At 42.9% G+C, this 13,110-nt stretch overlaps 1 protein-coding gene across 2 annotated transcripts; it reads right to left on the bottom strand.

The window, feature by feature from the left end:
• Positions 1-266: 266 nt before the first annotated feature.
• Ghsr (growth hormone secretagogue receptor) lies at positions 267-5,001 on the bottom strand. 2 transcript variants are annotated; one of them, XM_087635581.1, is made up of 3 exons: positions 4,646-5,001; positions 3,515-4,424; positions 267-1,489 (listed from the first exon to the last, which is right to left on the bottom strand). In XM_087635581.1, the coding sequence occupies exons 2-3, from the start codon at positions 4,302-4,304 to the stop codon at positions 1,185-1,187; spliced, it is 1,095 nt and encodes a 364-aa protein (XP_087491707.1). In that variant the 5' UTR covers positions 4,305-4,424; positions 4,646-5,001; the 3' UTR covers positions 267-1,184.
• Between the last annotated feature and the right edge of the window lie 8,109 nt (positions 5,002-13,110).

Below are 13,110 nucleotides of genomic sequence, written 5' to 3'. Positions count from 1 at the left end.
AGAAATGTTTGGAAAATTCTGAGCCTGCCTTACCATTTGAAACTTTCTGACATTCCATAGGTTGTACGAGCTGGCCAGAGGAAATAATAATTACCTTATTCACAAATTAAAGGCTTGTGGTCTGTTCACATATTAAGACAAAAATAGGCAGTCTATGATTAGCTGTGGTTTTCAAAATATCTCACTTCCTGAATCGATGCATGCAATTAAACATATTTTTTAACGTATAACTTAATTTTAAGATGCATTCCACTCTCTTCCCATCATGAAGGCAGAGCATTTAGGCGCGACTTAGGCTTTATTATTCTTAAATAATACACTATTAAAAAACAGTTGAGAGGAACAGGGACATATTTTAAAACATTTTATATGAGATTAGTAATTCTTTCGCATGTACTCTGGAGTGCCTGCCTGGTATGAGAACCATTAGCCACATCTGTCTGTTGAATGCCTGAAATATACCTAGTACAACTGAAGAACTGAGTTGTTTATTTTATTTAACTCTGAATTAGGACAAAGACTTTGTAAAATATGTTACTTAAAAAGTTTTAAGTGTACTCATGAAATTTAAGCCATTGGACCTACTTTTCCATGCTCAAATTAAATGCATCAACTATTACTAATGAAGCTAACTGTCCAACGTCAAGTGGGTTGCACGTACAGGGAACATACTGGATTTCAGAATTACTATGTTGTTGGAGATTTCTCATCAATAATTGTCTACTCATTACGTACATGCCTTACGCTACGGGGCTTTGGGGTGCGTGTGATGGAGCTTCGTGGAGACTGCTAGCTTTGAAAGGCCATGTCTTAAGTTGTAGTTTGTAATGTCATTTCATTTCTATTATGATGAGAAAAGCAGATGGAGTTTAGTGTTACACACCAAGAAGGACAGAAAGCCGTCGCCCGCACTGCGCCCCTCCTTCCTCTGAGCTGCAAAGCTGCCAGTAGCCCCAATAATAAAATCACGGGTGTGCAGGGGTTGCACATGAGTGCTCTGGTGGGCGCACAAGCAGATCAATCTGCGTGGACCCTGCCCATCTGGCTCTACTCCCCACCCCCAATTGTTTCCAGACCCATTTGTCTCTAATCCCCAAACTGAGGTTCTGCCTCCTCCCAAGTCCCGCTTGGCTACGGCTTCGGGTGTAGAGCAATGAGCGATGGCGGAGAGATGGGATGTGCTGTCATGTGTTGATGCTCGACTTTGTCCAGGCCCGGGAACTCTCATCCTTCAGAGTGGAAAGCTTTCTCTGGGAGAAGGATTCAAATCCTAGCAGTTTGAACACTGCCACCCGGTACTTCTTGGACATGATGTTGTACAGAATGGGGTTGATGGCAGCGCTGAGGTAGAAGAGGACAAAGGACACCAGGTTGCAGTACTGGCTGATCTGAGCGATCTCCAGAGAGCCAGGCTCGAAGGACTTGGAAAAGAGGTATCTTCCCACGTGGAAGGGCAGCCAGCAGAGGATGAAAGCAAACACCACCACAGCTGAAGGCACACAGAGAGAGACTGTCAGGGTGGGGCACAGCACAAATCACTTCACATCTTTAAGTCTGGACTTTCTTTTCACCATGAGCTGCATGCCTACTGACAAACATCATCTCTTGCTCTTTAACACGGGAAACATGGAACCCTGCCCTCCTTATAAATACTGCCTCCGTTGGTTCTAACACTATAGCACACAGCAAGACTGTCAGACCAACCGCTAACAATCTTCACTGAGCTTCCCAGTCTGTGTGGTAATTACTCTGCTTTGTGATTGACTTGACATGAAGCTCAGCTAAACAGTTTAGTAATGATTATCCCCCATTTATATGCATTATACAGACAACAAGTATAAATGAGGCCAGGTGTTTGCTCTCCACCACAGCAGTGGATCAGAGTTCCCAGGAGCACTTCTCACCCTCCATGCTGGGGTCAAGCATGCCCAGTAAATACTCCAGCCCTGAGCAATGGCTCCGGCAGCACCCTTGTGGGCATACTTAAGAAACAGATTCATTGGCTATCACGTAGACTTAATAAATTCCATTCTGTAGGTAAGGGAATGGGGAAAGACCTTGTTTGTCTTCTGTTTTCTTTCTTTCTTTCTTTCTTTCTTTCTTTCTTTCTGTTTTAGGACAGGCTTTGTTATGTTTCGTGGACCGCTGAACTTAGATTTTTAGAGTAAGTCTTACAAGGGACTGAATGTGCAATTGGAATTAGTAGCCACAGGGAAAGCAAGTCTGTGTCATCTCTAAAAGATATAAGTAGTGGGGGGGGGGGCAGGTAAGCCAGACAATAATAATTAGCACCCACCCAAGGCTTCATTTTAGTCATATAAGATAGTTTCTTCAAGAATTCCAAATTTTTAGATTGTTTTTAAAATTCAGCAATGAGAGAAAAATATTGTTCTGGTCCCTGTGCCACTTTAATGTCCCCTTCAAATTTTCAGATGACAATGGGATCGGCATTGAGATGCCAGTGAGATTAGTGAGATTAGGTTATTAGTAACTTCTCTTTAGGACTAAGTGACACATGGAAAGCTATGCACCACGGCAGCAATGTAGACCCTGTCTGGTGCATATGAGTTTACAGTCCCATGGAGGACACAGGGCAATCACTCATCTGGAAACAGAACCTGACATCCCTGAGAAATCTCTAACATTCTGACATGCAGAATTTGAGAATAATAAAATTGCAAATGAGAAATCATCCCCCTGCAAAAACTAACAAGTATTAAATGTCAGCAAACATGAAATTCCTTGAAAAGTGAGATCAGAGGTTCCTCTTGGACATGAGCACCATCTTCATGACTTTACCACACCAAGCACATGCCTTTGGGGAAGCAGAGTTTATGCAGTAACCGTTCAGTACCCAGACCTTCCTGAAGGACAGTTTGAGGAAAGGATGACTTCTCCACCCTATCCTGGCCTATATTACTGGGGAGACAAATACAAAAACAAGAAAAAGGAGACCCCAGCATGAAGCCTCTCCTGGCAAAACCATAGACTAAACAGAGTGGATGTAATTATCTGAGAAAGATGCAGGGCAGAAAACAAATCCCAATATTGAAAACAAACAAAATACATCTATAAGCCATCCTTAACAGAGTGACGCTAACAAATTTGTGGTTAGACTTACCATGGAGTGATTTCTAAACCCAATACCTGCCTGCTTACCTTAATATTATTACTTTGATAACCACAAATTCTATGTGAGACAAGAAGCTAAACCGTTAACAATTAGGGGCTCAATAAACCGTGATGAGGTATTTCCATCTTGGACCAATTTTCCCAGACCAAGGTTCCTCGTTTTAAGGAATTACCAATATGAGGGGTTCTTTTTCGTGGACAAGATACAGGAAAAGACAGGAAGAAAACAGAAAGCAGTGAGACCGAGAACCAAGGTGAGAGAGGCAGAGAAAGACAGAGACTTGAGAGACTTGGGGAGCGGAGATGATGAGAAACAGAAATAGAGGCCGCTGGGGAAGGGCAAGCAGTGGGGGAAGAAAGGTCAGCGGGTGCCAGGACTCACCAAGCATCTTCACTGTCTGCTTGTGGTTCTGGTCCCGGAGCGAGGCGCCCACCGCTGCATCTCCGCGTCTCCGCCACAGCTTCCTCCCGATGAGACTGTAGAGCACAGTGAGGCAGAAGACCGGTAGAAAGAAGAAGACGCTGGACACCCACACCATGACGGTGAGCAGCCCAGAGCGCACAGCGAACTCGGTGGCGCGGCATTCGTTGGTGTCCCGGGGATCTGTGCCGTTCTCGTGCTCCACGCCCACCAGCACGAAGATGGGCCCCGCGCTGCAGAAAGCCACGGCCCAGATGACAAGGATGACCAGCTTCACGCGGCCCTTAGTGACCTCCACCTTGGCCCGCAGAGGGAAGCAGATGGCGAAGTAGCGCTCGACGCTCAGCGCGGTGATGGTGAGGACCGTGGCGTAGGTGCAGCTCTCGCTGACAAACTGGAAGAGTTTGCAGAGCAGGTCGCCGAAGTTCCAGGGCCGGTACTGCCAGAGGCGGACGAGGTCCAGCGGCATGCACAGGAAGATGAGCAGATCCGAGAAGGCCATGCTGGACAGGTAGAGGTTGGTGGTGGTGCGCAGCTCGCGGAAGCGGGACACCACCAGCATGGTGAGCAGGTTGCCTGAGATGCCCACCACGAAGAGCGCCACGCAGGTGGCGGTGACGCCTGCCAGCAGCGGAGCGGGGAACAGCGGCAGCAGTTCGTCAGGCAGTGAGTCGTTGCCGGGGGAAGCGTCCCAATCCAGGTCCAACGTGACGTTAGGCTCCGGCTCCTCGCTGGGGGTCGCGTTCCACATGTTGCCAGGCTTGGGGTCGCAGCCGCGCGGAAATCTGGTCCCCCGAGGAGGTCCTCTTAGGCGCGGGAGAGTGGGGGTGAGAGGCGGAGGGAGGAATGGGCGCCGGCGGCAGGAAGGATGCTTGGAGAGGAAAGGGAGAAGTGAGAAGCCTAGGGAGACGGTGGAATAGGGGTGCGAACACTAGTGATAAAAGGGTGAGAGTGACCCACTGCGCGCCTCTTCCTAATCCCTTTACTTCTTCCCCTCCCCTCCTTCCCTCATCTTTTCTTCCCCTTTCCCACTATCTTACCCCATAGTCCTGATCTCCCGGTACAGCCTCGACCGTACACTCACTCACTTACCTGTCACCCTATCACCGGAGCAGCGCCACCAGCACTGCCTGGCACTAGAGATCTTGCCCCAACAGCATGTCGTACTCCCAACAGCGTCCGAGTGCGTGGGCTCTGCGGAAGACAGACGCTGCAAAGCGAGTGTGCGAGGACTCCTCTCTCCACTCTTGGGCGCTAGGGTGGCCGGGAAGGATAGGTCATTTGGGTAGAGTAATGAAGGGTGGAGACTGAAGAGAAAGATGCCTTCAGCGGCGGGATCAAAGCTCTTCCTCCACAGAGGGTCGAATTGGTCCAGAGAAAACGCGAGTGTGCCTCTCGGTGGAGAAAAAAAGGGCAAACGGAAGCTTCTATTTGTATTCCCAGGAGACAGACCTGGGAAGAGCTTCTGGCAATCTTAGAACACACCCCAGTGGGTGTTCACCCGGATTTTAAACCCAGAAGTGTGCTCTGAGGTCACGGATCAAGACCAGCGCTGGTTCAGTCTTCAAGTGTGTGAAAGTCCTGTTCTAAATCCCAGCGCTCTGGATAAGGAGTATGCTGGATTTAAACTAAGGGCGGGACAGGAACTCTGCAGAGCCCCCCATACAGGGGAAAATATGTAACAAGTGCGGAAGCCGACGCAGTCTGTGCTGCCAGGCTGGTGCCCGTCGAGGGCGAGCAGTAAGCTTCTTAAAAGCTTGCTTTGGAGAGATCAGCTACTTAGAGGCTGCGATTTTCCTCCCTCCGGCAAGGGCTCCAACCTTCGGAGCTTTAGTTAGCTGTTGTTTCTTTGTAAAATGCCAGACAGCGTGAGAATCATTGGGGGTGGAACCCAAACACCAGAGATGCACTAGCCACTTGACAAATTAATAAGGGCTAGCGTCGCTTCCTGGTTGCTGTGTGAGATGGGGGATTTCATCCAGTGGGAATGGATCTCAGTGCATCTCAATACTAGCACGGGTCTTCCGGGAACGACCTGTACATCTGCTCTCCAGATCTGGGAATCCACACCTGAAAATTTAGGAAGAGACTTGGAGAGCACAGAAGTCCCTCTGCAGGGTTCTGGAGCTCTAACAGGAACTCTTCAGCACCTCGGCCAGCGCCCGGGACCTTCAAGTGTGCAGCTCAAAGTTCTGATTGGCCTCCTCAAGCCTGGAGCCTTCACCAGCAGTTCAGTCAGTCCTGCACCTCCGTGAAGATAGAAGGAGACCACCCACCAAAATGCAGAAAAATAATGAAGAGGGTTTTTTTTTCATACCGGAGTGCAATACCGCATGCCTTTGCTAGATGGATTACCACCTTCTCTATCACCTAAATTGTTAGCACACAAGTCGGTAAGGCAGGAAACTGGGTGTGTGCACAGGTACATAAGAGATTCACGATGAAAAGAAGTTTGACTCACAGTTTGCCTGTGAATTCACCACACCGTGGCTTAGTTGCACTGATGCATTACAGACTTTGTACCAAACTGACTTCGAGTTTATCTAAAATAGTGACAAACCCAGAGTCAACAAGATAGCTCAGCAAGTAAAAGAGTTAGCCTCCAAACCTGATGACCAGAGCTCCAGCCTCAGAACCCACGTGTGCACATGAGTGACCTCCACGGGGCACATAATAAAGTAAATAAATAAAAGTAAACATAATAAAGTAGATAAATAAATGACTAGATAGATAAATAAATGCAAAAATAGACAACATAAAAATAAATCTGTATTGTGTTATCAAGAAGCAGTAGGGGGCTTTATAGAAATTGATCCAGTTCTTCATGATATATAAGCTACATAAAACTGTCTCTAAATACATATCAAACACTGCTAGTAACAGAGTAGATGCAACCCAGACAGCTTCTGCGTGCATAAACTTCTAATCTAGAAATGAAGACACAGTTAGGTAAGCCATCCTAGCACGGTTCTGGCAGGTATATTTAAGGGGCATTGACAAGAAGCCTATAACAAGGAGAAATGTGTTACACTGTGCTTGAGAAAAGATTTCTCGGAAGATGGGGCATCTGAACTGGATCTTGAAGGAGCTGAGTTCTTTCAGAAAAGCAAAAACTTGTTCAGCTGCTCAGGAAAAGGGCACAGAGCACATTGGACCTGAAATGGAGGGAATCTAGTTGGGCAAAAGGAGACATTTCTATTCTCCCTGGGGTTTCATAGACTACACTTTCTGCTAAGATGCCCGTAAATACATGTGTGCATATGTGTGTCCTTCATATTCTAGTCAGGAATGTAAAACCCTAAATAGAATCCCAAGGAATCAAACTCCAAATAAACAATTGATTTAACAATTCCTTAAAGACTGTGATATAAGACAAAGTAAAGGTAGAGGCCAGCGCTTCGTAAGTGGGAGTCACAAAGCAAACAAGCATGGGAGGAGGTGAGTGTTCTTGGAGTGGTTGTGAGTCAGAAAAGTCTCAGGATCCAAAGAGCCAAAATGACTAAATGCTGCTCCTTGTTTGCCATGGAGTCAAAGCTATGACACCTGACACACTTAGGGATGAGTGGCAGAATGAGTAGAGTTATTAGGTTGACATCAAGTTACTGATGAAAAGAATAGTTTGATGCTTAGAAGTACACACTCGACTGTGACATGTGCAAGTTACTCTCAATTGTTTAAGAAAACATTGTGTTGGGAGTGTGCACACATGCACACCTGCGTGTTCACATTTGTGGGTGGATAGAACAAATGCTAAGGAACGGAGCTGTAAAGCGCCAATGGAAACTGAATCCGGAGCTAGGGAAATGGCTCAGGGGGTAAGAGTGATTGCTCAGAATTTGTGCAGACCTGAGTTTAAACCCATCAAAGTAAGAACCTAGGCACCACCACACGCATGTCTGTAGCTGACTCTGCTCTTTTCTGTGGTGGCGGTTGAGGAACAGGCATATCTCAAGAGCTCAAAACCACACATCTAGCATAAAAGGCAAGCTTGCAATTCAGTAAGAGGCCTTATCTCAAGGCAATAGGCGGACACCCTGCTCTCACACACACACCACACCACACACACACACACACACACACACGAGAGAGAGAGAGAGAGAGAGAGAGAGAGAGAGAGAGAGAGATTACTCTCGAAAAGTATAGAATTAATTTTACTTGTATTTTCATACAGTTTTCCTGAAAGTTTGAATCATAGGCAAAGACGAGATTTGGAAGCCATGCTTGTATAGATGCCCCCAGTTCAATTTTAGGCAAGAAGAATTGTAGATCAAAGGTTTTGTGGCTGGGTTGGTGTCCCAGTCCCTCCATTGGAAGTCTCACCTGGTTACAGAAGGTGCCAGTTCAGACTCCATATCCTCCATTGCTGGAAGCCTTAGCTAGGGTCCCCCCTCATAGATTCCGTGGAGTTTCCATTGCACTAGGCGTCTAGCTCATGCCTGCGATGCCCCCTAATCCCAGTTGTCTGTCTCTCCCAGCACTCTCTCCCTCCATTCTTCTCCAACATGATCCTTCCTGTCCCTGTCCCCTCATCCTTCACCTGCAATCTACTTCCCCTTCCCAAAGAGATCGTGTGCCCATCCCTTCTTGAGTCCTCCTTGTTATTTAACATCCCTGGGTCTGTGGATTATAACATGGTTGTGCTTTGCTTTCCAGCTAGTATCCAGTTTTAAGTGAGAACATACCATGTTTGTCTTTCTGGGTCTGGGTTACCTCACTCTGGATGATTTATTTTCTAATTCCATCTGTTTGCCTGCAAATTTCATAATGTTATTTTTAAACAGTTGAGTGGTGCTCCACTGTGTAAATGTACCACATTTTCTTTATACATTTTTATGCATATACATCAGTTGAGGGATATCTAAGCTGTTGGCAGTTTCTGACTACTATTTACACAGTTGCTATGAATATAATTGAGCAAGAATCCTTATGATATGATGGCGTGTCCTTCAGGTATATGCCCAGGAATGGTATAGCTGGATCTTGTGGTAAATTGATTCCCACTTTTCTAAAGAACTGTCATGTGGGTTTCCAAACTGCCCGTACAAGTTTGCACTCTTACAGCAATGGAGGAGTGTTCCCTTTGCGCCACAACCTTACTGGCATGTGCTATCACTTGAGGTTGGTATCTTTTTCCCTTCTTAGCCATTCTGACAGGTTTAAGATGCAATCTCAGAGTTGCTTTGATTTTTATGTCTCTGATGTTGAACATTTCTTAAAGTTCTTCTTGGCCATTTGAGAATTCTGTTTAATTCTTTACCCCATTTAAATTGGTTTGTTTGAATTGTTGATGTCTAGTTTCTAGATGTGTGGTTGGCAAAGATCTTTTCCCAATCCATTGGCTGCTGTTTTGACAGTATTTTTGCCATACAGAAACTTTTCAGTTCCATGAGGTCCCATCTATCAATTGTCAATCTTAGTGCCTACTCTTCTATCCAGTTCAGTGTATATGGTTTTATGTTGAGGTCTTTGATCCAGTTGTATTTGAGTTTTGTGTAGGGTGATCAATATAAATCTGTTTACATTCTTCTACATGCTGATATCAGGTTAGACCAGCACAATCTCTTGAAGAAGCTTTCTTTTTGTCCAGTGTGTATTTCTGGCTTCTTTGTCAAAAATCAGGTGTATGGATTTATTTCTGTGTCTTTGATTTGATTCCATCGATCAACCTGTCTATTTTTATTCTGATACCATGTGGTTTTTGTTTAAAAAGTTGTATTAAAAATAAAGCTTGATTTAGAGATGGTAATACCTTCAGAAGTTCTTTTATCATAGAGGTTTGTTTTAGCTATCCTGGGTTTTTTCCCACATTAAGTTGAATATTGTTCTTTCAATGTTTGTCAAGAATTGTGTTGTAAAGTGGGAATTTCTAGTTTTATTGGAAATTCAGTTATGGCATGTAATGTTTTTTTCTGGAAATTGTCTTATGAGATGTTTTGCTGAAGCAGACACACAAGAGGATGTTTTGTTGAGAAGAGAAACACGAATTTTTTTTCTGGAAGCTGCCTGGTGAAAGGGCATGCAATGTTTTACTGGAGTGGATGCTTGAGAGGATACATGGTGTTTGAAAAGGTGTAAATGTAACGGAACAAACAGTGGATGACATTCTCATATTGGTTCACGTTGCTTTCTTTGCTGATCTTCCACTTGTTACGTCTTCATAGAAAGAAATGGACCAAAGCACTTTTGGTGGTATTCTGGCTGCTTCTACAGACTCAAGCCAATCAGTGGAGCCTTGTGGTTTCTTCTGGATGGAGCTGCAGCTACTAAGTCATGTTTGAGATTTTGTTCGTGAACTAGACTGCTGAAAATGAAGATTGGAATTGCCCCGAAGAACTATTTCTAAATGGGCCCAACCCCAGTTTCCTATTAACCTTCACTTGCCTCTGGTGGGTGGTGTGTAGAAGGGAGATTGAACAGTTAAGGCACCATAATTAAAGTAGGTTTTGAAAAAGCCTGCACTGTTGGGATTTTGATGGGGATTGTGAAGAATCTGCACATAGTTTTTAGTAAGATGGGCATTTTTATTATGTTAATCTTACTGATCCATGAGCATGAGAGATCTTTCCATCTTCTGATATCTTCTTCCATTCTTTCTTTCTTTGAAGACTTGAAGTTCTTATCATATAACTTGTCCATTGCTTGGTTAGAGTTACACCAAGATGTTTTATATTGTTCATAGCTATTGTGAATAGTGTTGTTTCTCTGATTTCTTTCTCAACCCATCTATCCTTTGTATATAGGAGGCTGCTGATTTTTTTCTTTAGTTAATCTTGTGTCCAGTCATTTTGCTGAAGGTGTTTATCAGGTAGAAGTTCCCTGGTAGAATTTTTGGGGTCACTTATGTATACTACCATATCATCTATAAATAGTGATGCTTTGACTTCTTCCTTTCCAATTTCTATCCTCTTGATCTCCTTTAGTTGTTTTATTGTTCTAGCTAGAACTTCAAGTGCTATATTGAATAGATATGAAGAGAGTGGACAGCCTTACATTGTTCTGAATTTTAGTGGACTTGCTTTGAATTTTTCTCCATTTAATTTGATGTTGGGTATCGGCTTACTGTATATTGCTTTTGTTGTATTTAGGTATGTTCCTTTTATCCCTGATCTCTCCAAGAGTTTTATCACGAAGGAGTGTTGGATCTTGCCAAAGGCTTTTTTAACATCTACTGAGATGGTCATGTAGATTTTTTTTCAGTTTGTTTATTTGCATTACATCGACAGATTTTTGTATGTTGAACTATCCCTACTAAGCCTACTTGATCATGGTGGATGATATTTTTGCCGTGTTCTTGGATTTGATTTGTATTTTATTAAGTATTTTGCATCAATGTACATGAGAGAAATTGTTCTGCAATTCACTTTCTTTGTTAGGTTTTTGTGTAGATTGGGTATCAGGGTGACAGTGGTCTCAGGAAATGAATTTGACGATGTTCTTTCTGTTTCTATTTTGTGGAACAATTTGAGGAATTTGAGGAGTATCAGGCAGAATTCTGCACTAAAACAGTCGGCACTGTGTTTGTTTGTTTGTTTGTTTGTTTGTTTGTGTTTTTTGTTGTTTCTGTTTTTGTTTTTGTTGGGAGACTTTTAATGACTGCTTCTATTTTCTTAGGGTTTTTAGGTCTGCGTAAATTGTTTGATCTTGACATAACTTTGACAAGTAGTATGTACTGAGAAATTTGTCTGTTTCTTTTAGATTTTTCAATTTGTGGAGTTTTGAAATATGACCTAATGATTCTTTCAGTTTTCTGGGTGTCTGTTGTTATGTTTCCTTTGTTGTTGTTGTTGTTTTTGTTGTTGTTGTTGCTGTTATTGTTTTTGATTTTATCAATTTGGATATTCTCTCTCTGCCTTTTAGTTTGGATAAGAGTTTGCCTATCTTGTTGATTTTCTAAAAAAACAAACCCAATTCCTTGTTTCATTGCTTATATTGTTCTCTACGCTTCCGTTTTATTGATTTCTGCCCTCAGTCTGATTGTCCTCTTGGTTATGTTTGCTTTTACTTTTTGTTTTTGAGCTTTCTGAATGCTGTTAAGTTGCTAGAATGTGATTGCTCTAATTTCTTTCTTTCCATCGTTGTTTGTTTGTTTGTTTCTTTTTACTTCATGTTCTTTGATGCTTTGCTGGAATGTATATTGGTATAAGGGTGTCAGATCCCCTGAAACTGGAGTTACAGACAGTTGTGAGCTGCCATGTGGGTGCTGGGAATTGAGCCTGGGTCCTCTGGAAGAGAAGCTGGTGCTCCTAACCACTGAGCCATATCTCCATCCCTACCCTAATTTCTTTATGAAGGCACTTATTGCTATGAACTTTCCTCTTAGCACTGCTTTCATTGTATCCCATAAGTTTGGATATGCTATGCCTTCATTTTCATTGAATTCTAGAAAGTCTTTAATTCCTTTCTTTATTTCTTCCTTGACCCAGTGGACATTTGGTAGAGAATTGTTCAGTTTCCATGACTGTATAGGCATATTTTGTTGTTTCTGTAGCTGAAATCCCCTTTAATATGTGGTGACATGATAAGATACAGGGGGTTATTTCAATTTTCTTGTATCTGGTGAGACTTACTTTATGTCCTCATATTAGATTCATTTTGAAGGCAGTTCCATGAAGTGCTAAGAGGAAGGTGTGTGTGTATATACATATATATATTTGTGTGTGTGTGTGTGTGTGTTTGAGTGAAATGTTCTGTAGGTATCTGTTAGGTTTCTTTTGAGTCATAACATCTGTTAATTTCATTATTCTTCTATTTAGTTTCTGTTTGGATGGCCTGTTTGATGAGGATAGGGTGCTAAAGTCTCTCTATGTTAATATGTAGGATTTGATTATGATTTAAGTCTTAGTAATGGTTTATTTTTGTTTGGTTTTTACAAATGTGTGTTCCCTTGCATTTGGGGCATAGATGTTCAGAATTGAGTCATTATCTTGGTAGATTTTTCTTTTGGTGAGTATAAAATTCCCTTTCCCATCTCTTTTGATTAATTTTCACTGGATGTATATTTTGTTAGATATTTAAATAGCTACACCAGGTTCCTTCTTGGATTCTTTTGCTTGGAAAATCTTTTTCAGCTCTTTACCTGGAAGTAATGTCTATCTTTGATGCTGGGGTGTGTTCTCTTGTACCCAGCAAAAGAATGAATCCTGTTTTTATATCCATTGTGTTAACCTGTGTCTTTTCATTGGGGAATTGAGCCCATTGATATTGAGAGATATTAAATAATCAATGATGGTTAGTTTCTGTTATTTTGTTGGTGATGGTGCTAGTGGTGAATGAGTGTGTGTGTGTGTGAGTGAGTGTGTGTGTGTGTGTGTGCGCGTGCGTGCATAGCAGGTCCTTTCTTTTGGTTTTACTGGTGTGAAAATATTTATTTTTCTATGATTTATTGGGTGTAATTAACCTTTTTGTGTTAAAGTTTTTCTTCTAGTGCCTTCTCTAAGGCTAGATTTCTGGATAGATGTTGTTTAAATTTGTCTTTGTATTGGAATATCTTGTTTTCTCCATCTATGGTGATTGAAAGTTTTGCTTGGGTCTGGGCTGGAATCCATGTCTTTTAGAGT

This window comes from Rattus norvegicus, chromosome 2 (genome assembly GCF_021556685.1).
Source record: "Rattus norvegicus strain SHRSP/BbbUtx chromosome 2, alternate assembly SHRSP_T2T, whole genome shotgun sequence".
Taxonomy (NCBI): Eukaryota; Metazoa; Chordata; class Mammalia; order Rodentia; family Muridae; genus Rattus; species Rattus norvegicus.
This window is presented reverse-complemented; position numbering and strand designations above follow the sequence as displayed.